At 42.5% G+C, this 22,606-nt stretch overlaps 1 protein-coding gene across 1 annotated transcript; it reads left to right on the forward strand.

Moving 5' to 3' along the window:
* The first annotated feature begins 3,306 nt into the window (after positions 1–3,306).
* Positions 3,307–11,337, forward strand: LOC145394775 (uncharacterized). The gene is made up of 3 exons (XM_080268554.1): positions 3,307–3,329; positions 9,457–9,534; positions 10,119–11,337. Exons 1-3 carry the CDS (start codon positions 3,307–3,309, stop codon positions 11,335–11,337), a joined length of 1,320 nt encoding a protein of 439 aa, XP_080124680.1.
* Positions 11,338–22,606: the final 11,269 nt, after the last annotated feature.

A 22,606-nucleotide genomic window follows, 5' to 3' on the forward strand; every position in this document is an offset into this window, starting at 1 on the left:
CCATAGTCAATAGAATTAGAGGATAAGTAAACGGCAGAGATATATTTAATCAGATAATGACAGTAAAGCCAATGCCAGAGAGTAGAGAATTCAGAAGAAACAAGCTCAGGAACATGAAAGCAAGATAGGTCGTTGCACACATATACATAATAGCCACCTTTGGCTTTGAAATGAGTATAGAGAAAGTAAGAGGATACAGAAAAGGTTTTGCTCTCAGTTGCCTCAGACACCTAAGTCTCAGTGAAGAAGAGAAGGTGAGGTTTGGAGGAGGAGAGGTGGTGCTCAACAGAGGGAAAGTTAGAGGAAAGGCAGCGAATGTTGCAGAAATGAAGAAGAAATCAGTCAGACAGTGGTTCTAGACAGCTCGTTGTGTCGTCACCGGGAGAGGGGCGGATGGTGAGGGCATTTATGGTCCCCTCCCCCTTGGGACTCCGAGGCTAGTTTATCAGACGCCATTCTTTTTGTTTTATTTTTGAAAGGGAAGTGTAGTGTGTCATGTGCATGTAGTTTGGTGTTGACAGTTAGAGAAATTTGTACTGGAGAGAATGCTGGCCTACTCCTTGTGTGAAACACTGAAAAAGTTCAGCAAATGGGGATGGTTAGGAACTAGTTCTGAAGGCTGATGAAATGGGTACTCCAGTTCTCCCTGTCATCTGCTTTCCATCCTGCTCGACTGGTGCTACAGTATTGCTCATTCTTGTTTGGTTTATGTGTTTAAACATTCCTCAAGTATGTGGCAAAAAGTTCTGACTTGATAACGCAGCTAGTGACTGGCACCGCAAGTTGTTGATACTTGGATGTTTAAGTAACAAAGAATGCGTAAGGACAGACAAATATACTGATGTGGAAATGAAAACTAAGGCTGAACTCTTAATTTTTTTACCAATAAAATTGAGATTAATGACCATCCTTTAAAATCAGCCTTAATTTTTTTTAAATTGAATACTGTCTATTGTGTCACCAGCTACGGTCATTCTCTTTCTCTTGAGATTGCCAGACTAAGGCGAGTGGGAGCAATGAGGTGAACAGGAAACAGGCAGAAAGGGATTGAATCCTGTACATGAGAGACAAAAAAATAATAATAATAATAATAATAATAAGTTCCCGAAGATGAGACTGAGCACAAAAAATATACATAGATGTAAGTAAAGGTTCATGAAATAGTACAGATGTTTTGGACCTTTGTTATTTTTTCTCTGGGTTCCTTTACCCCCTTGAAAAGTTTGCACGTCCCTCTAGATAGGTAACTCCACCCCTAGGTTAATGACCTAGGGCAGCTTGTACAGCACCCTACCCGTATCCCTGACCGCCTTGGAGAGAGCTCCAACATACTTGACCTCTTCCTCACAACTAATCCTTCTGCTTACTCTGTTAATCTTTTCTCTCCGTTGGGCTCCTCCGATCACAACCTTATTCTCTTAACCTGTCCTATCACTCCGGTACGGCCTGTGGACCCTCCAGGGAAACGTTGTCTGTGGCATTTTGGAGCTGCAGACTGGGAGGCCCTCAGGCAGTACTTCTTTGATTTTCCCTGGAATGATTATTGCTTCCATGGCCGGGAGCCATCTGAGTGTACCTTGCGCATTACGGAGGTTATTCTCTCGGTGATGACTCCACCCTTCACCTTTCCATTCGGTTCCCGCAACGCCCATCTCAACAGTTACTTCAACAAACAAGAGATGAGGCTATGGCACACCTAATGTCTGACTTGGCTCGTATCTCTGACTGGGGTAAAAATAATATGGTTGTTTTTAATGCATCTAAGACTCAGTTCTTACATCTATCAACCCGACAAAATCTTCCACAGGTATACCCACTAATGTTTAATAATATTCAGCTTAATCCTGCATCATCCTTGAACATGCTTGGGGTTTCATTTACTCGGGACTTATCTTGGAAAGATCATATTACATCTCTTGTAAAATCTGCTTCCAAGAGATTGGGTGTGCTAAGCCGACTCCGCTCTTTCTTTACCCCTGCACAATTGTTGACTCTATACTGGGGTTTTATCTGCCCCTGTGTGGAGTACAACTCTCATGTGTGAGGAGGCTCCCCACATGCAGCTCTTCTCAATAGGGTGGAGTCAAAGGCTTTTCGTCTCATTAACTCTCCTCCTCTTACCGACTCCCTTCAACCTCTGTCTCTTCACCGCACTGTTGCATCTTTATCTCTTTTCTATCGCTACTTTAATGGTCACTGCTCCTCTGAACTGTCTGCTTGCATTCCTCCACCTCTACGACGGGCGCGTATCACCCGTCTGGCAGCAAACTCTCATCCCTTTTCTGTCCAACTCTCTAATGCAAGAGTTAACCGTTACTCCCAGTCTTTCATTTATGTAACAGGTCAGCTCTGGAACTGTCTCCCTCTGTCTGTATTTCCTGCTGCCTATGATCTCCAGTCTTTCAAACGCAGTGTGTCCAGGCATCTCAAAATGATCGGATCTTGAATTTGGCTCTCTATTGTATTTTGTTTTTCTCTTGGAGGGAACTGTTACTGCGGGCTCATGGCCTTTGGTTCCTTATTCCTCGCATAAAAAAATAAAATGTTCACTTCTAACTTATTTTTACAATGTAAAAAAAATGCACTAATACTATACTTACGTTACACTTATACTAGATTATACTTATCCACATTTATACTAAGTTGTTCTTAATTACTAAATTACACCTATCTTACATTTAGGTCATATTTATATTACATATTAACCTAACTTACTGGCACTACAATGTCGACTATGACGATGGTGACGATGATGGTAAAGGTGATGATGACGATAAAGAAGACAACGACAGCAACGATGATGATGATTACAGGTCTCGCCCTAAGCACCACACCAGGCCCTCCACACTCTACACAAATGAACAACAAATCGTCAACGAGGGCTGATCAAGGCTCTTAAATCTCTCGCTAATACCAGCCTTGAGGCACACAGAATCACAAACTAGCGGCATTAAATACTTAATCCATAGATACATGTGCTCTGCAATTTATGCTGAGCACCTGCAACGTCCATCACGGTGATGTTGGGAAGTTACAAGAAGCTAGTTTATACCTAAATAAGTTTTTTTCTGGCTTCATTTCTGTACATTTATTCATCTGTTTTATGTTTATTTTCTTATCTCATAGTATAAACATGAGCGAATATGATGGGATGCGATTTATAACAATATAAGCAATTTCCAAGGGTAAATTGGGCTATAGAATTTTTTTCCTTTCTGCGTGAGCGGAACCAGCCTGAACGAGGTTTTGGTTCTGTGCACGGAACCAAAACTTATTGAAAACTTATGGTGCCCGAGAAGATTAACAATGACCTTTGCTGGACCTCTCATGTCAGATCACTTGCTAAAACTGCCTCTAAGAAACTTGGATTATTGTACACTGCCCGTAACTTCTTCACTGACAAGCAGTTAGCTGTAATTTATAAGTCATGTGCTCCCTTAGCTAGAATACCGCCCACCCCTGTGGAATGGATGTGGAGAGGTTGCACTAAAACAACTAGACAAAATTCAGAACAAAGCCGTTGGAATTTGTAATGACCCTGCTGTTAGAAATAAACTAACTCCCCTACAAGTAAGAAGGAATGTTGCCCTGGGGGTAGGGGGGTTTCAAGAATACTCCCCCAGTATCCCTGCTTGTCGTACGAGGCGACTAAAAGGGTTGGTGGTGGGTTAGTGCCCCACCCCGTAAAAGGAACTAACTAAAAAAGCAAATAAAGCGCCTCGGACCCGGACGGACCATACGTTGACGACTAAGGAACGGACAGAGGACATTCTGAGGTTAGGAATGTGGAATGTGAGAGGAATGAATGATGAAGTGAAAGAGAGAGAGATTGTCCAGGTGCTTGAGGATGCAAAAGTGGATATATGTGGATTGACTGAAACTAAATGGAAAGGTGAAAGGATGAGAGAATGGGAATACGGTGTAGGTATGTGTGCGGGAGTCAGTGAGAATGAGAGGGCAAGAGAGGGAGTATGTCTGATGATAAGCAAGAAGTGGAAGGAGAATATAAGAGAGTATGGAACAGTGGGTGCAAGGATTGTATGGGTGAGGATGAAAGTAGGTATACAAGCATGGGCGATTGTATGTGTTTATGCTCCAACAGAGGATCGAGTGGCAAGAGTGAAAGATGAGTTTTGGGCGAGAGTAGAAGCATGTATGGACAAGTTTGAGAGGAGCGAGAGAGTGCTGTTGATTGGAGACATGAATGGCAAAGTTGGGAATGTACGAGTGGATGGAGTGGTTGGTCAGTGGGGTGTGCCAGCTGAAGTAGATGGGAATGGTAGTGCTTTGGTGGACATCTGTGCTGGTAAGGGGTTGGCAATAGCCAACACCTACTTTCTTCATAAGATGATCCACCGGTATACATGGAGAGTAATGAGGAGGATGGATGGTGAACTTGTTGAACGAAAGGCAATGATAGACTACGTGTGTGTGGATGAGCGAATGAGAAGACAAGTGTTGGATGCAAGAGTGTGGAGAGGGTGGGGGAATGGAGTCTCGGACCATCACTTAGTGATGGCCAAGGTAGAGCTGCAAAAGAAAGTGGTTGAGGAGGCGAAGGGGAAGACAGGAGGAAGCAGCTCCTGTGAGAAGAGTGGAGAAATTGCAAGATAGTGAGAAAAGGACAGAGTATAAGAGCATAGTGGAAGAAAGATTGGGAAGGTATGAGCTAGAGCAGATGGAAGGGGTGGAAGACGTATGTAAGATATTCACGGAAGAGATAAGCGCAGCATGTGAGGCGGTTTGTGGAGTGAGGAGGAGATGCAAGGGTGTGCAAGGGACAGCATGGTGGAATGATGAGGTGAAACGAGCTGTGGAACAAAAGAAGAAGGCATATGGTGAATGGTTGGCGAGTAGAGGTAGGAGAGAAGATGAGAGAGAGAAGAGAGAGGTATATGTGAGCAGGAGAAGGGAGGTTAAGAGACTGGTGAAGGAGAGTAAGAAGAAAGTGGATGAAGAGTTTGGGAGGAATCTGAGTGTGAAATGGAGGGAGAGTAAGAAATTGTTTTGGAAGGAGATAAAGAAAGTAAGGCAGTGTGAAAGGGGAAATAGTAGGGGAGTGAAGGATAGGAATAATAGATTGTTGGTGGAGAAGAGAGAGAAAGTGAGGAGATGGAAGGAGCACTTTGAGGATTTGTTGAATGTAGAGAGTGAGAGCAGTGTGAGTATAAGTGGTTGGGGAATGGCTGGGAGAAGAAGAGATGAGAGGAGGGAGGAAGAGATCAGTAGGTCGGAAGTAGTGGAAGCGATGAAGAAGATTAAGCTGAGAAAGGCCCCAGGAATTGATGGAGTGTGTGGTGAAATGCTTAGGTATGGGGGTGAGATTGTTGTGGAGTGGATATGGAAGTTGTGTAGATTGGCTTGGGAAGAGGGAAGGGTTCCAGAGGACTGGAAATCAGGTATAATTGTTCCTCTGTACAAAGGAAAAGGGGAGAGAGAAGTATGTGGTAACCATAGGGGTATTTGCCTTCTTAGTGTGACTGGTAAAATATATGGTAGAATACTCATTGATAGGGTTAGGCATATGACAGAGGAGCTAGTTGGAGAAGAACAAGGGGGATTTAGGAAGGGAAAAGGGTGTGTAGACCAGATATTTGTTCTAAGATGTTTAGTGGAGAAGTATCTAGAGAAGGGAAGGAAAGTGTATGCTGCCTTCATGGACTTGGAGAAAGCTTATGACAGAATAGATAGGCAAGGTATGTGGAAGGTATTAAGAATATATGGAGTGGAGGGGAAATTGTTGAGTGCTGTGAAGAGTATGTATGAGGGAGCTAGGGCTACGGTGCGAGTGGATGGTGAGCTGAGTGAGTTCTTTGATCTCAATGTGGGACTGAAACAGGGGTGTGTAATGTCTCCATGGCTGTTTAATATATATATGGATGGGGTGGTAAAGGAGGTTCAAGGTAGGGCAGTGGATGTGGGGGTGGCCCTAATGAATGAGGTTGAGATTTGGAAGCTTCCGGTGTTGCTGTTTGCTGATGATACAGTATTGTTGAGTGAAGATGAATGGGAGTTGCAAGGTTTGGTGAATGAATTTGGGACAGTGTGTAGGAGGAGGAAGCTGAAAGTTAATGTAAACAAAAGTAAAGTTATGGTGTTTGAGAGGAATGAAGTCACAGAGTGTGCAGTGAGGTTGGATGGTGAGGATATGGAGAATGTGAGTGCATTCAAGTACTTGGGTAGTGTGATGAGTAAGGATGGAACTTTGGGGGATGAAGTAAATGAAAGGGTACAGCAGGGAAGGAAGGTTGTTGGTACACTGAAAGCAGTGATGAGAAATAGGGAGGTGAGTATGGAAGTTAAGAAGTCACTGCATGATGGTATTGTGATCCCTACCCTGACGTATGGAAGTGAGGCGTGGACCTTGCAAGAAGGGAACAAGTCAAGAGTGAGAGCAGTGGAAATGAGTTACTTGAGAGGAGCATGTGGAGTGACGTGGAGGGACAGGTTGACGAATGAAGAAGTGAAGGAACGTGGTGGGGTAGATGTGGATGTGGTTGAAAAGATTAGGAGAAATACACTGAGGTGGTTTGGACATGTGGAGAGGATGGAGAATGAAAGACTGGCTAAGAGGGTGTATGTAGGTGAGGTGGAGGGAGGGAGAGGGAGGGGTAGACCGAGGATGAGGTGGAGGGATGGAGTTGAGAGGTATATGAGGGAGGGGGGGGTGAGTTGGGGGGAGGGGAGTCAAATGGTGGGTGACAGAGTGACCTGGAGGCGTTTTGTCTGCGGCCACCCTTTGCGGGATTAGGGCGTCGGGCTATAGATAGATAGATAGATACTTTTATGGCAAATGCTCAGACGATTTTGTGTCCATCTTCATGCCTTCCCTCATGCTACACGGGCATCTGGTAATGCTCATGACTGGAATGTCACACAGCCATATGCAGAACTTCTGCCTATCAGAATTCTTTTAATTCCTCAAACTGAATCCCCCTGGAACTCGCTTCCCCGGATTAATTTCCCCCCAAACTTCAACCCACAGCTGTTCAAGTCCATTTGTTACGGATTATTTATGAATGGAGGATGCCAGTAATCTGGTGTATGGATTACTTTTTTTATTCATTTGTTTTTTCCTTCCTCTATTCTGTTATTTAAAAGAATATCATTTGTTTTTCCTTCCTCTGTTCTGTTATAAAAAAAAGGAAGCAAATATCTAACACTTAAATCCGAACAAAACTCCCCTAGTTCCCTATCCACTGACAAAGCAAAAGGAGAAAGCCCCTACCTACTGAGATGTATCCCATCCTTGCTGTACTTAGCATAGTGAATGTAGAACCTGTCTCAGTTGTCAATGAATGGTATTCCATGGTCCTTTCCTTACTTGTCCGGGAGACAGTTTAGTCCTAATGATCTGGATATCCACTCCCTACCAGCTCTTCTCGGGAGAGCTCCAAGGACAACAGGATTCCCACCCTTCCTCCTAACTTTGTTTAACATCTCTTTTTATTGCTGCAATAGTACCTCAATCACATTCGTACCAGCATCATTAAATTTCTTCCAACGCTGATACAGCAAAGGTGATTACCTCCATTATCTTTCATGATGTCTATCAATATCGCATACATTCCCTACCTTGGCACAAGACACATAAAATGCTTTGTGAGTGATGTATGGAGTTCTTTGTTTAAACATCTTGCCTGAGAATCTCCAACTAGAGCAATATTTTTACTACTTTTGACTCGTGTTACCTCAGTGGCCGGTCGAGACGGTCCGACACTACCCGGACTTCTGCGAGACCCCTCACACTCCATATCACTCATATCCTCCATCTCGCACTCGTCACGCAAAGCGTTGAGTACATTCATACACCTCACACTCGCTTGCATTTTAAGGGTGAACATAGCTGCACTATTATTCACAAGTTTCATCTATTAACCTTTCTCTCATCCTTCGCCTCAAACAACTCTTCTACTAACTCTTTCAACTCAGCTTTCTCTTATCTGAGAGATTTTATCTCCTGCTTTAATTTAAGAAATTATTCCTTTAAATCAAGGTAGCCTTTCTCAAAAGTAGCGGTTGAAAGACTCACAACAGAACGATACAATTAGGTAAATCAGAGGCGCCAGGAGACATTTTTGAAGAGACTGACCTCATTCGTTACCAATCGCTACCTTCCTCATACTTCTTTTCATACCTTCCCTGCACCTCTCATTAGATTAATCTGGCTATCATTCTTCATATTTTTGTGTTTCTATATACTGTAAAAGCTCTTTTCACCACTCCTCAGCATTCACGTTACCGTTACCTTCCTTCCTGCAACTCTACTGAATTTGTATTAACCCGAGAACGTTCCCTAACCCCTTTCAGCACAGTTGATGGTCAGCTGTATTCAGACTGGAGAGTTGATTTGACTTGTAATCCAGGAGTCTCATTCCTTCCTGATCAGTAAGGCTTATTGCTTTTCATGAAACCATGGCATAGTTTTCAAGTTCTGTAAGCTGCCCAGTTTCGTCATGTGAGAACAGTAAGACTTTTGTTATTCGATATCCGTTCCCTTCTTCATAATTTGGCTGTCATCGTGCCGTGCTGTAGGCGATGCCTTTTGTTTTCATTCCCTGTAACTTTTACTCCATTTATCTCTCCAATGTCTTTCAAATATCTGCTCTCTTCTTCCTACTTACTATCCATTTCAGAGGCGGAGTTGCGCTGTTTTTCGCAAATATCTCCTAAGCGAATCGTTGGATCAGTATGATATTTCAACACAGTACTTTTGACATCCGGGCCTAATTTATGACCCTTAAACCATACTGCTACATATGTTACATTAGGAGTTTACTGAAGGATATTAAGCCTAATCCAGTCATCAAATCTAAGGTGTTATACAAAAACGGACGAGTGCGACTGTGTGGGGTAGCTCCTTGACTAACACCCTGAACAACCCTCTGACCATTCCTTCCCTACCCCGCAATATCGCGTTCACCTCCTCCCCGTTTCCCTCTGCACTCCCAGTCACACCATCCCTCTCCCATCTTTGCACTTCCGTTTTCTTTTTTCATTCTAATTGCATACATAATATTTGAATATGACAGTATGTATATACTTATCATACATTAGTAATATTATTTAACACAGTTACCTACTGTTGTGTGTGGCCATGAAAACCAGAGTGGGTCAAACGACCATAAAATCATTGGCTAATTACGTTGTTATGGCCGTATCATTACCGATGTATCTACGGTTACCAAAAATATGAAGTCAGCTTTGTTTTTGGGCAACCAAATAAAATCGTTCATGGTTGCTTTATTTGTTCATCTTTTACTTTTAATAAGCAATTTATGCTTTCATTGAATATCCTCAGTCTCCCGTATCACTTCCCCCCTCTCTGAGGTACCCCCCCCTTGCCCTTCCCGAGGTTATGACATCAGCAGGTACAGGGGATAGATCATTGAATGTCGAGGCACGCCCACTAACAACAGTATCTACAATGTCTTCCCGTTGCCTTCGTTAATGCAGGACTGCTTTTATCATTCGTCTTGCCACTTTGTTCAAGAGGGAAAGCACCCGTGGTCGAACTTACATAAGTGTGAATAGGTGAGTACATAGTTTTGTCCATGTTTATAGTATATGTGCTGTGTTTCTTTGAATACGGCGGGCATAATAACCACCCACTTCACTTTATTTTCTTCGAGCATTTGCTATACAATGGTATAAAAAGTAAAAATTACACCAAAAAAATTCAATCGGTACTGTTGCTATATAAGTGTATAATAATGTTGGCAGAATCACTGAAAAAAAAAATCATAATGATCTCATGGATAACAATTATACCAATAATCTTGGAGTCAGTTATTTATAGGGGAGAACGAGGTCTCTGGCTGTGAAAGCAAAGTAAGATGCTGCTGGTTCATAAGGCTCTGGGTAAAGATTGAGCCACAACACCCTTTTCCTTCGAGTCTTTTATGACTATAATAACCTACCATATTTTCCATTATGCGAGTATTGATGTAATAGACACTCCTGTGTAAGTGAACTTGCTATCTATATCAAATTTTTTTTCTGTTTTATGTTATGTGTACACGTTAACATATATAACAGTAAGGCAGACTGTATTATGTCGTAATGTCATATTATAGAAGAAATGCAAAATATAACAACAATGATCTTTATGCACACAGGCCTTACAAGCGAGTTGCGAACATCATGGGGACGAGTGTGTCAACAATGAGGAGCATTGTCAGCAAAGCCGCCACATCCTCCCCTTCCACACCAGCACCACCGTCCACAACCTACACGGGATGCTTCGAGAACTTTACTGTCGGTGCAATACGCCGCCACATCCACAGAAAGTTTTCAGAAAGACAACATTTCACACTCAGTGTCATATTAGCTGATCTGAAAACAGCTGGTATTATCCCCAAGGATACCTCTGAAACAACAGTTTGGCGGATCATGCACACCATGGGATTCCGATACAGAGTGTCACAACGCAAGATGTATGTGAGGAGGGAATCGCTGGAGGTGGTGTGTCGTCGGATAGCCGCTCTCCGGGCTCTACAACGCCACCGGAAGGAGGGAAGAATGGTGGTGTATGTGGATGAGACATGGTTTACCACCAGGATGGGCCACAGTAGGGAGTGGGTGGATACCACTCAGGCTTCCATCAGCACCACCTACAGTCGTCAGGTACCACCTGGTGAAGGGGAGCGATTTGTGGTGGTCGCAGCTGGCACGGACGAAGGTTTTGTTGACGGTTCCTACCTGTGCTACCCAGCCAAAAGTAACCAGGGTGACTATCATGGGGAAATGAACGGAGAACTGTTCCAGCGATGGCTAACAACGCAGCTCCTTCCGTCACTGCCAAACCCATCGGTGCTTGTACTGGATAATGCACCTTACCACAGTCAGCTAACAGAGGAGAGTCGATGCCCTACCACAGCCACCAGGAAGGCGGACCTCATCAGATGGCTGGAGCAGCACAAAATTTCCATCCCACCTGCTGCCACTCGCCCTGAGCTGCTGCTCCTTTGCCAGCAGAACCGCCCACAACCCCAGAATAAAATCGACAACACCATCCGTATGTGGGGCCACGAGGTCATACGGTTGCCACCTGGCCACCCAGAACTCAACGCCATCGAGCAAGTATGGGGCTGTATGAAGCGCCATGTGTGCTGCACACTACAACGGTTTAGCCGGACGGACCTACAGGATAGATTGGAGGAAGCCAGGCATATGGTACACAAGGACGTGTGGACGGGGGCTGTTCAGCACTCCCGCAAATTTGAAGAAGAATACTGGAAGACTGACAACATACACGAGGGAGTGGAACCCATTATTATCAACATCGCCAGTGATGATGAAGATGATGACGTCTTCTTTGAAAGTGATGTTGAATAAATTTTGTTATATTGTTTACATAGTTTTATTCCTACAATATGATATATTGCTCCAACTTAATAAATGTAATGGAATGTATGTAATAGTATTTACAATAAAATGACGATGTATGTATGTATATATTAATGAATATTACGCATCATATACAATAGAGCATTGGAGTTTATAATTTTGTAATAATATAAATAGAGACAGGTAAAACAATATATATCAACTGGACCATGTTCACATTTTAGGATGAATACTCAGTATTGTAATAATAGTAATAACTTCTCCGAGAAGGTTCAGGCAACAAGTGATACAATTTGTAGTTCGTGAATTTCAATGGTTGATCATAAACACTGCAAACATATAGGCATAGCTTCTATTACATGTACGTAATCATCCTGATGTACAGTACTTTCTACGCGAAATACGACTTGCATCCATTGCAAATAATCATATCAATACGTCTACAACTACATAACATTCTTACATTATAATACAGTGCTGGGATAATGAGGGAGGGACACAAGAGTGATGAAGGAGGCGAGGAGCTCGGGGAGAATAGGAGGGATAACGAGGACGAGAAGGGGGAGAAGTAGGGGTAGTTAAGGAATAGATTGGAAGGGTGTTGGGGGGGAAACACTTTCCTTCGAATGCGTCAACATGACTAGTCGACTTTGTTATTTTTCACGAGTAAACTCATCACATAACATAAATAGCAATATGGTTTAAGGGTCATAAATTAGGCCCGGATGTCAAAAGTAGTGTGTTCAAATACCATACTGATCCAACGATTCGTTTAGGAGATATTTGCGATAAACAGCGCAACTCCGCCTCTGAAATGGATAGTAGTTCACAATCTATCATTCATTCCTTCGACAAAATGGGGTGGAAGGATTTTTAGTTTTCTGAGAAAAAATATAATCCAATACTGTCCTGCGATCACCTTACTCCACCTCACTACTTAAATAGCACGAGAATGTTCATGTTTGATAATAATTTCCTGCTTCCCTAAATTAATGAACTTTTAAAAATTTCACCAGAAACTTATTACTTGTGTCTGAGTTCAATACCTCATTTCCTCAGGCGGGGAGTGGACTTCTCTGCGGCTGTTCATCGGTTTATTCCCCGCTTCTAATTATCGGATATCCAAACCGCAGCATGACTGAATGAGTTGCCGGGGACTGATATCTCACCAAAGTAGGAGGCTTTATAACACACCTTAACTGGTGATTGGTAGTGCATGCCGTTCTTTAGCATTTTGTTTTTTCTCTCTTGCTGAAGAAAACTGTGTGACATTGTCTGGAATATATATAATGCTCGAATCGTTCCGACCATGAAAGAGTTATGGTGGTACCATTCTTAAGTGGCGGTTTGGGTGGGGCACCAACCTCTGTACAGTGTGCCACGTGTTCCATACCCGCTATGTGAACGGCTCTGATATATATACGTAATAGGCATCACAATAAGAAAAACACATAAGAATATAATGGTAACGTGTGTATTATAATATATGAAAGAACAATAAACTTAATATGCGTAAAATATTTACGTCAATACAGAAACGTGGCATAATTATTTTACAGTGTTGCTTAAAAAAAAAGTAGTCACTTTTATTGGCTGTTACCGTATTTCTGGGGTTGGTAATAATGTCACAACTATGATTATAAGATAATGTGCAGGAATATAAGAAAAAATATGCCAGTTTCTTAGTAAAAAAAAATATATACATTAAACCCTCGTGAGCAGCAACACTCACACACACCCAGCCCGACCTGGTCATCTGTGAGGGATAGAGGAATAGGCCTGTTTGGGGACACCTCTTAAAAAAAACGCGCCAAGATTTTTACCTCCGGGGTGGTGTGGAAATAAAGTCAAATTTACAATATGTACATTATAACGTAAAAGGAAATAACCAAAATGTATCCTAAAATACCACAGACGAGAGAGAGAGAGAGAGAGAGAGAGAGAGAGAGAGAGAGAGAGAGAGAGAGAAAGAGGGAAGGCAGACCAGGGGCAGTGTTGAGTGCAGCTGAGTGAGAGATGGAGGAAGGGAGGGAACGAAGGAGCGAGAGAGTGATTGAATGAAAACAAATCATGGCGCCACAACAACGAGGTCATCTGGCGCCATATGTAAAACAATAATATTTTTAAACATAATTAGATATAATAAAAACAAAATAAAGAAATGAAAGCAAGTTTATAAGTCACTCATAAAAGAAACAAAATTCCCTAGGGTGAAGCACATCTCTCCCAGGAGAGAGAGAGAGAGAGAGAGAGAGAGAGAGAGAGAGAGAGAGAAGGCAGGCAAGGGGCAGTGTTGAGTGCATTGTCAAGCTGAGGGAAAGATGAAGGGAGGGAAGGAAGGAGGGCGAGAATTATTGAATGAAAACAAATCAAGGCGCCTCAACACCGAGGTCGTCTGGCGTCATATGTAAAACAATAATATAATAAAAAACAAAACAAAGAAATGAAAGCACAAGTTTATAAGACATAAAAGAAACAAAATTCCCTAGGGTGATGCACATCTACCCCCAGGAGAGAGAGAGAGAGAGAGAGAGAGAGAGAGAGAGAGAGAGAGAGAGAGAGAGAGAGAGAGAGAGAGAGGCATCGCGAGTATGGAAAACGTGGCAACGCTGTACAGAGGTTGGTGCCCCACCCAAACCGCCACTTTAGAATGGTACGACCATAGTGGTGGAAGTAGTAGCACTCTCAGGCTCCTAAGACCCCGTTCACACATCGCCGAAAGAGAAGCCGAATGCATGCCGAATAGGCTTCGGGAAACGTTCGGTGGTCAATTCTGGGCTATTCGGCGCACTTCGGGAACGTTTCGGGGTGTTCGAAATGGGTTCGGGCAAGTCACCGAATATTTCATCAAACATGAAATATTCGGTGTGACCTGCCCGAACTCACTTCCTCGGGGCCCCCTCGGGTCGCATTCGGTAATCCTTCGGTATGCATTCCAAGCATTCAGTATGCATTCGCCGATGCATCGCCGACAAAATGACCGTTATAAATCGGTACGATGTCGGCGATGAATCGGCGAATATGGACAGAATACATACCAAAATTATACCGATTGTCCCAAGAATGTATACAGAATTTTGAACACCGCCCACCGAGGCATATATAAAAGGCCAAAGCATCCCAGTCACACTTTCCAGAGCTAGGAGAACGGGCGCACTACAGCATCTACAGCAGAATGGAGGCGGCATCCGAAGACCTGTTCCCAGAGGACTCCAACCCCCATTTCCAAGATTCCTGCCTGTCGCAGGAGAGCCAGACAGGTAGGTCCGATACTTGACGCAGAGCAGGGAGTCAGTCTGTGCTTTGCTCCACAGGGCCACGGCTTGCTTGTTGACTTCGCTGGGGATGACTGCTGTGATGTCCATTGTTGCTCTGTTGGAACTGGGAGTGTGATGGGCTTTTTGGTACGCGCATATTTATACACCCCTGGGTGGGCGTGAGAAGTTCGGTATGCATTCGAGATGCCCTCGGTACAGCATCGGCGATGCATCGTTCATGCATCGCCGATGCATCGTCGATGCTGTACCGATGTCGCACCGAAAAAATGACGGTTAATTTTCAAAATAAGAGTTTCGGGTTGGCGTCTGTGCGCATTCTGTTTGCGTTCGGTTTGCATTCTATTTCGTCGGTATACTGTCGGCGACATCAAACAGACAGCAGACAGAAAGGCCGAATTCGGGCAGTTTGCGCCCGATTCTGGCCGAATCCCGGCCGAATACGATTCGGCACGCATTCGGCATCTCATTCGGCGATGTGTGAACGGGCCCTAAGCTCACTTCTAACTGAATAGAATTGCTAAATACCATCCGAAATAAAATACTAGAGTTTCCTCGATCATAAGAGGGTTAACACTTGCATTGCAGTGGCGTCTTATAAGCATTATTCTCGCTACAGTCATCTTTTTTACCTCTTCAGTCCTATGGATTTATATATTATTCCTGCTTCCTCCGGTCGATTTTATGTAGGTTTGGGGAGACCTCATAATTTATAGTGAAAGGTCAAACGAGGTCTACATCTAACCCCAGTAATTGGAAAAGTCACCTCCTATGTTGACATAAATCCAGTGGGTATAACCAAAACACGCTGAGAATGAGTCAGCTCGTTCATTGTCTTCCGCATGCACACTGCTGGGTTAGGTCCTTGAAAATCCCATCACTTCATTAGCAGTTATTCCAGTGAATTATTAAAACTCAGTATAAAGGATAATTGGCAGGCCTTTATTTTAAAGCAGGTCACTTTGTTTACACTTGTGCGGCTAGGGTATGGATACAGTGTACTGTATTTCATTTTTACCTCTGCCAAGGAGGTTACGTTTTACTCCTCGTTTGTTACTTCAGCCAAAGAGGTTATGTTTTACCCCGCGTTGGTTTGTTTATCTCTTTGTCTTTTTGTCTGTTAACAGGATTACTCAGATGTTATGAACGGATTATGATGAAATTTTGTGGAAGTGAGCCATAGGCCAATTAATATATGATAAAATTTTGGGCCGGATCCTGATCCTGAGCCGGAGTATCCCGCACAATATCTCCATAAGTTCTCAACGAATTTCAGTGAATGGACCAAGAAAGAATCTACAAAATTTTGGGACGGATCTGGATCCGGATAAGGATCCGTATCCACGGATCCGGATCCGAAATTACGCAAAAGAACATGAACGGATTTTGATAACTGAAGGGGTTAAAGAGGTGACGGTAGCGAGAATAATGCTTATAAGACGCCTCTTATGATCGGGGAAACCCTGGTACAGTGTTTTATTCCGGATAATACCTAGCGATTTTACTCAGTTTGAAGTGAGCATAGGAGCCTGACAGTGCTACTACTTCCTCCCATTAACTCCTTACATGGCCGGGACGTTTCGAGCTTTATATTCCAGTCAGTGTCAGACAGTTCTATTCAGCTAAGAGAGTAATAATAAAATGCTAAAGAAACCATGCACCGCAAATCACCAAAAAAGCTTCGTTACAAAGCATCCTACGTTTGCAAGATAACAGCCCCTGGCAACTCATTCTGTCATGCTTCGGAATGGATATCCGATAATAAGAAGCGGGGAACATACCGATAAGTAGATGCAGAGAATTCCGCTCCCCGCCTGAGGGAATGAGGTATCGAATACAGAGTCACCAATAATAAGTTCCTGGTGCGTCTTTAAAAAATTCTTTAATTTAGGGAATCAAAAATTTATTATCAAACATAACCATACCCATGCAATTGAAGACGTTAGGAGGAATAAAGTGATCGCAGGACAATGTTAGAATATATTCACTCTCGGAAAATTAAAGATCCTTCCACCCCAGTTCATTGAAAGAATAAAGGATTGATTGTGAACTAGGTAGGAAGAAGAAAGAAGATATATGAAGGACATTGGAGAAATAAATCGAGTGGAAGTTAAAGGGAATGAATACAAGAAGCGTCGCCTACAGCACGGTACGATACAGCAAAATTATGAAGGTAGATGCGAACGGATATGGTTTCATGAAATGCAGTAAGCCTTAGTGGTGAGGAAGGAATGAGACTCCTCGATTACACGTAAGATTAACTATCCAGTCTGAATACACTTGACCATCAACTGAGCTGAAAGTAGTTAGGGATCGTTCCCGGGTTGAAGCAAATTCAGTGGAGTTACTGGAAGGAAGGAAACAGTACAGTAAATGCTGAGGAGCGATGAAAAGAGCTTTCATAGGTTAAAGAAAGACAATAATAATAATATGAAGTATGGTAGCCAGATTAATCTAATGACAGTTGCAGGAAAGGTACGAAAAGAAGTATGGGGAAGGTAATACATGGTAACGAATGAGGCTAGTCTCTTCAGACATGTCGCCTGACACCCCCGATTATCTAGTTGTATCGGTCTGTTGTGAGACATGCTTCAGTGGGTCTGTTATGTAAGTGTTGTGCTAGAGTGTTCTGCTAGTATATAAACATAGTATGTCCATTTGTTATAGAGTGGTGGTAAAGTGCTTGGAGTTCCGAAAGCTAATTGCTTTGTGAGATATTGCTCTGAGATCTAGAGCATGAATTTTACCTTGTGTGTAAACTAGTGAGAGAGATGGCTTCGGCAACTGAAATGAATGTTCGACTGCTAGTTTTGAGAATAGCTGCCCTGATTTCAAGGAAGTATTTCTTAAATTAAAGCAGGAGATGAAAACTCTAAGGTAAGAGAAAGCTGAGTTGAAAGAGTTAGTAGAAGAGTTGTTTGAGGCGAAGGATGAGAGAAAGGTTGATAGAAGGAAGCTTGTGAATAAGGGTGCAACTAAGTTCATTCTTAAAACGCAAGCGAGTGTTGGGTGTATGAATGCATTCAATGCTTTGCGTGACGAGTGCGAGGGGCTGGATGTAAGTGATATGGAGTGTGAGGGGTCTCGCAGTAGTCTGGATTGCGCTGGCCCATCTCGACCGGCAACTAAGGTAAAACGAGTCAATTGCAATAAAAATGTTTCTCTAGTTGGAGACTTTCAGGCAAGATAATTAGACAAAGAACTCCATACATCACTCACAAAACATTATATGTGTCTTCCTGGTGCCATGGTAGGGAATGTTTTGGATATGATGGACAACATCTCGAAAGTTAGTGGAGATGATCCCATTACCTGTATCAGTGTTGGAGGAAATGATGTTGATAAGAATGTGACTGAGGTACTATGGCATCAATATAAGGTGTTAAACAAAGATAGGGGAAAGGGTGGGAGCCCTGTTGTCCTTGGATTCCTGGGAGAAGAGTTGGTAGGGCCAGAACATTAGAACTAAATTGTCGCCTGGACAAGTATAGTATTGCAAGGACCATTCAATACCATTCATTGACAACTGGGACAGGTTCTACGGTCGCTGCGCAAAGTACAGCAGGGGTGGGATACATCTTAGTAGGCAGGGACATTATACTATAGCTTGGTCAGTGGATAGGGAATTGTGGAAGTTTTTTTTGGATTTAAGCATTAGATATTTAATAAGACGAAGATAATCCACCCCTTAACATCAGACCTTGATAGATATAAGCAAATATGGAATAATAAGAAGTAAATACAGCCATTTGTTTAGATACATCCACTCTAGAACCTCAAATACAAACCGATGATGATGGCCCAGGAAACAGATATGTTTAAGAGAAAATACATTCCCATTAAAAGTCAAGAAAAACGCAAGAATAACTTCTCATTGTAAACTTAAGTGCTAGTTATGTTTTACAAATGTATTATACCAAATGTAGGAACTTTCGTAGCAAAATGGATGAACTAATGTACAGTACAGACAAAATAGATATTGCCATTATTAGTGAAAAGAGGAGGAGTACGGAGACTTGCGAATTTTTGGCAGAATATCAGATCCAGGAATATAATATAATATTTTTAGTCTAACTGCTTGAGAAGGGAGGCGGGGTAGCCGTTGCTTGAAACATTCTTAAAATTGTTAAAATAAAGCAAAGATTAAAGTCAATCGGGATACTGAAAGTGTTTGGGGTGAAATGAGTAATTGCAAGGAGAAATTAGTCTTACAAACTATATCCAAACCAAAATGAAGCAGAGAAGATAGCAGATTCCTTTGGGAAGAGATTAGGAAAGCTGCACTATCCAGTACAGTAATTGCAGTAGGGGACTTTAACATGCCAGAAATAGATTTGCAGGATCTGACAGGGGTTGCAGATCAGATAGTTTTCCAGTAGTAATGCAGGAAATAGTGACCATAACAAAATTAAATTCATATTAGGCTGGAATGACCGTTCTACTGAAAAGCGGTCGAATGTCCTTAAATTTCATCTAGGAGACTTTGATGGATTAAGAACTTATTCTCTCCAACAGGGTTCTTAGTTTGTTTGTTAGTTTCTCTGTCTGCATGTAGATTACTCAAAAACTAAAAGAGATTTGGAACAAATTTGGTGGGTAGATACAATCGAATAACTTTTGTGACCGATCCGGATCAAATTGGAGATTCTGGATCCGGAACAAAGAAATTGTGAAACCCTAATCAACGATGAGAAAACCTAATCCATTATGAAGAGTGGTTTGGAAATTACGTTGCCATTGTTGGAGAGATGCACTCCACTGAGTGCCCCTCTGGTTTGAGACTTGTAATCCATGGGGAATCAGATTACTTTAGGGAGAGTGAGGTCACTGGAGTAGCTCAATTAAAGGAGAGGCAGGATTTAGATGATAGTGTACGTCAGGTCACTGTGGACACTGGGGAAGCTCAGGTCATAGGTGAGGGAAAGGATATTGGCAGGAGTGTAGTTCAGCCCACGGAGATTAACTCAGGGGAGGTACCACGAGGCCATTCTGTCAGTGAGAAATACATAAAGTTTGTGAACATAATAAAAAAAGGACCAGGGCAGATATATCTCTTGAAAAATCTTTTACAACGAATAGTTCAGAACCAAGATGGTTAACATCAGACTAAAATTTCTCATAGACCAAAGGAAAGGGGAGTATAGAAAAGTTAATAAAAAGCGAGAGTACATTCGTATCCGGTGCACAATATGAATAGGGAAGTGAAGCAGGAGGTACGGAAAGAAATGCGATGTTATGAAATTAGGGATGCTCGAGAATCGAAAGAACACCAAAAGAGTTTTTGTCAGTTGTACCGTATGAAAAATAAAGACAGTATAGGACCTCTCAGAACAAAATCAGATAACATTACCAATGAAGACAAAGAACTTTGTCACCATGCATGCTTGTCTGTAAAAAACGGCATACTAAATGGGTCTCTAGCACTCTGTCATAAGAGGGAACACACACACACACACACACACACACACACACACACACACACACACACACACACACACACACACACAATGAAGAGTACACATCGGGGTCTACTAGAGATATATCACCAAAGCACTCAACAACGTGGACAAACATTACAGAAATGCAGCAGAGTTAATATCAAGAGTGGCAACGTCAGAAAGCAAGGCTGATGTTTAACATCCTATAGGACCATACAAGTGCTCGTGGGCCCTTCGGGCCCCTCGCACTTGTTCCTGCGGAGGGCTCTAGCGTTTATGTGCTGTTCTAGTGTAACGTTGTCACTTGGATTTTTTGCAGCTAACCAATTGATCGTGTTATTTGCAGCTTCGGTAATGGAACCCAAGTTGTCCGAACGCAAGTCCGAAGTACACACACAGACACACGGCTGCTGCTACAGTTTATTTTAGTTCTACCTCTGGGCAAAAAGTTCTACGAAGATCCTATGCCAGGCTTCGGGAGCAGCGTTTTTTGGTCAAAATGTGATCGCTCATTAAATATAATAAAAGTTTTTCAATCATGATGGAACGAAGTTTTTTCACATCAACGATTTTTTTGCGATTTTTGTGCCAATTTTGGTGAGATTTGAATGTGTAGTTTCGTCTGCCAATACACACACACACACACACACACACACACACACACACACACACACACACACACACACGGCTAGTGCTATAGTATATTAGATTATAATATCAGTTCGTTCAGGAGCACATAACTCTGAAACACACTGCCTGATTTTGTTTTTTTTAATTATTTTGGCAAAATGTGGAATTACAATACCTTTCTGTCTCTTTATTTGCTTTTTATTTTTATTAATAAACATGATTAATCCTTACACCGCGGGCATGTTTACCAATGTTTTGCGTGTCCCTAGGGGTTATTCGGGCTCCGACAGACTCTCAAAAAATATTTGCCAAAAATCAGTTATTTGTCCTAGAATATTATAATTAAATATGCTTATGGCACATACCTTCAGCTTTCTCATGGAATGTTTGTTGAGCCTTCGTCTGTTACCGTAGGACTTGTGGAGACCTCTGAATTTGGGTAACGAAGTCTGCACTTTACACTTCCCGACAACCCGTAATATGATTACCACAGCCAGATATTAACACTATAAACACTACTCTATGATTATCAAGTATTTGGGATCCATACTCCAAAAAAAAAAAACACTGTGAAAGCAATGAAAATTACGAGCGCGTATGACCTTTGCACTTGCGCTAGTTCGCTCTTGGTACTCTGTCATTTATTATTCATAAAACCCCTCACACTTTATATTTCTATTACTATATCACACTTATTTATATCTGCAGTTTTTCTCCATAAGTTTCCTTCAGTAGTATTAGTTTATTGTCACTGAAGTCATTCAATTTTTCATTCAGTAAAATACGTAGAGAGCCACGGATTCACTTTCACTGTTATAAAGTATTTGTACTCATATTCTTATATTACTAATTACTTACATTACTATTTACATTTTCTATTGTATTTTCAATATTTACCCTTCTATTTCACTTACACTTTATTAGTCACTGTCACTTTCAGTAAGATAAAACTATAATACATTGTTCAATCATATGTACTGAACATCCATTGCTTTCACTTGCTATTTACACATTATTTACACATTATTTCCACATTACTCTCCTTTCCCACTTGCACCTTTAGAACTGCTTCTGGCTGTGGTAATCAGAGAAGCAGGTAACACAGAGGGGAACCTGGCACTCAGCGCACTGCCAAGAGGTGCGTTTGTGCTCAGGTGTGCGCCGGGTGGTATGTGCACACACCTGACACCTGGGGATCGCAGCCTTCCTTTTACCTGTGGCAGGCATTAGCACCAGTCTGTGCCGATCCATATACGCCCTCTGCTCAAGTCGGTCGGGAAGTGTTACTGGATGGCGCCTTGGAGTTCCTGCTGTCACCCTACCATATCTTTCCAGCAGCTGCTGAACACAAGTCCTGGCGAACAACCTCAGGGAGAAGAACTTGGGTGGCTTGACCTTCATCTTGTACAGGATGAAGACGTTCAGCATCGTCATATCTATGAGATGCAGAAAAACTTTCCTGTACCACCTAGTATTCTTCCTGAGGCAGTCGATCTCACCAATCATCATGTCGGTCTTGTCCACCAGCCGCATGTTGATATTGTAGTCTAACACAGCATCAGGTTTCATCACAGGTTCGCCTGTCCTACGGTCGACCTTCCCACTGTCTGTCATTACCCCCTAATGTACGGTGGTGAGCATGTGCACGACCCTCTTGTCATGCCACCGTATTGCCAGCATCTTCTCAGACTTGCGTAGGTGCACGTCTCCTCGCTGCGAGGTTCCTGCCTCTGTGAATTTAGGGAAATGGACGCGATTACTTTTGACAGTGCCGCAGGAGCCAATGCCGTGCTCTGAAAGGTATTTGGCAAGTTTCGGTGCTGTATAATAGTTGTCTGTATACAGCACATGATTCCCACCAAAATACTTTTCAAGAAGCACTTTCACTACACAGCCTGAGAAGCCAAGGGGGTG

This window comes from Coenobita brevimanus, chromosome 28, assembly GCF_032717465.1.
Source record: "Coenobita brevimanus isolate Jiangsu-jjx chromosome 28, ASM3271746v2, whole genome shotgun sequence".
Lineage (NCBI taxonomy): Eukaryota > Metazoa > Arthropoda > Malacostraca > Decapoda > Coenobitidae > Coenobita > Coenobita brevimanus.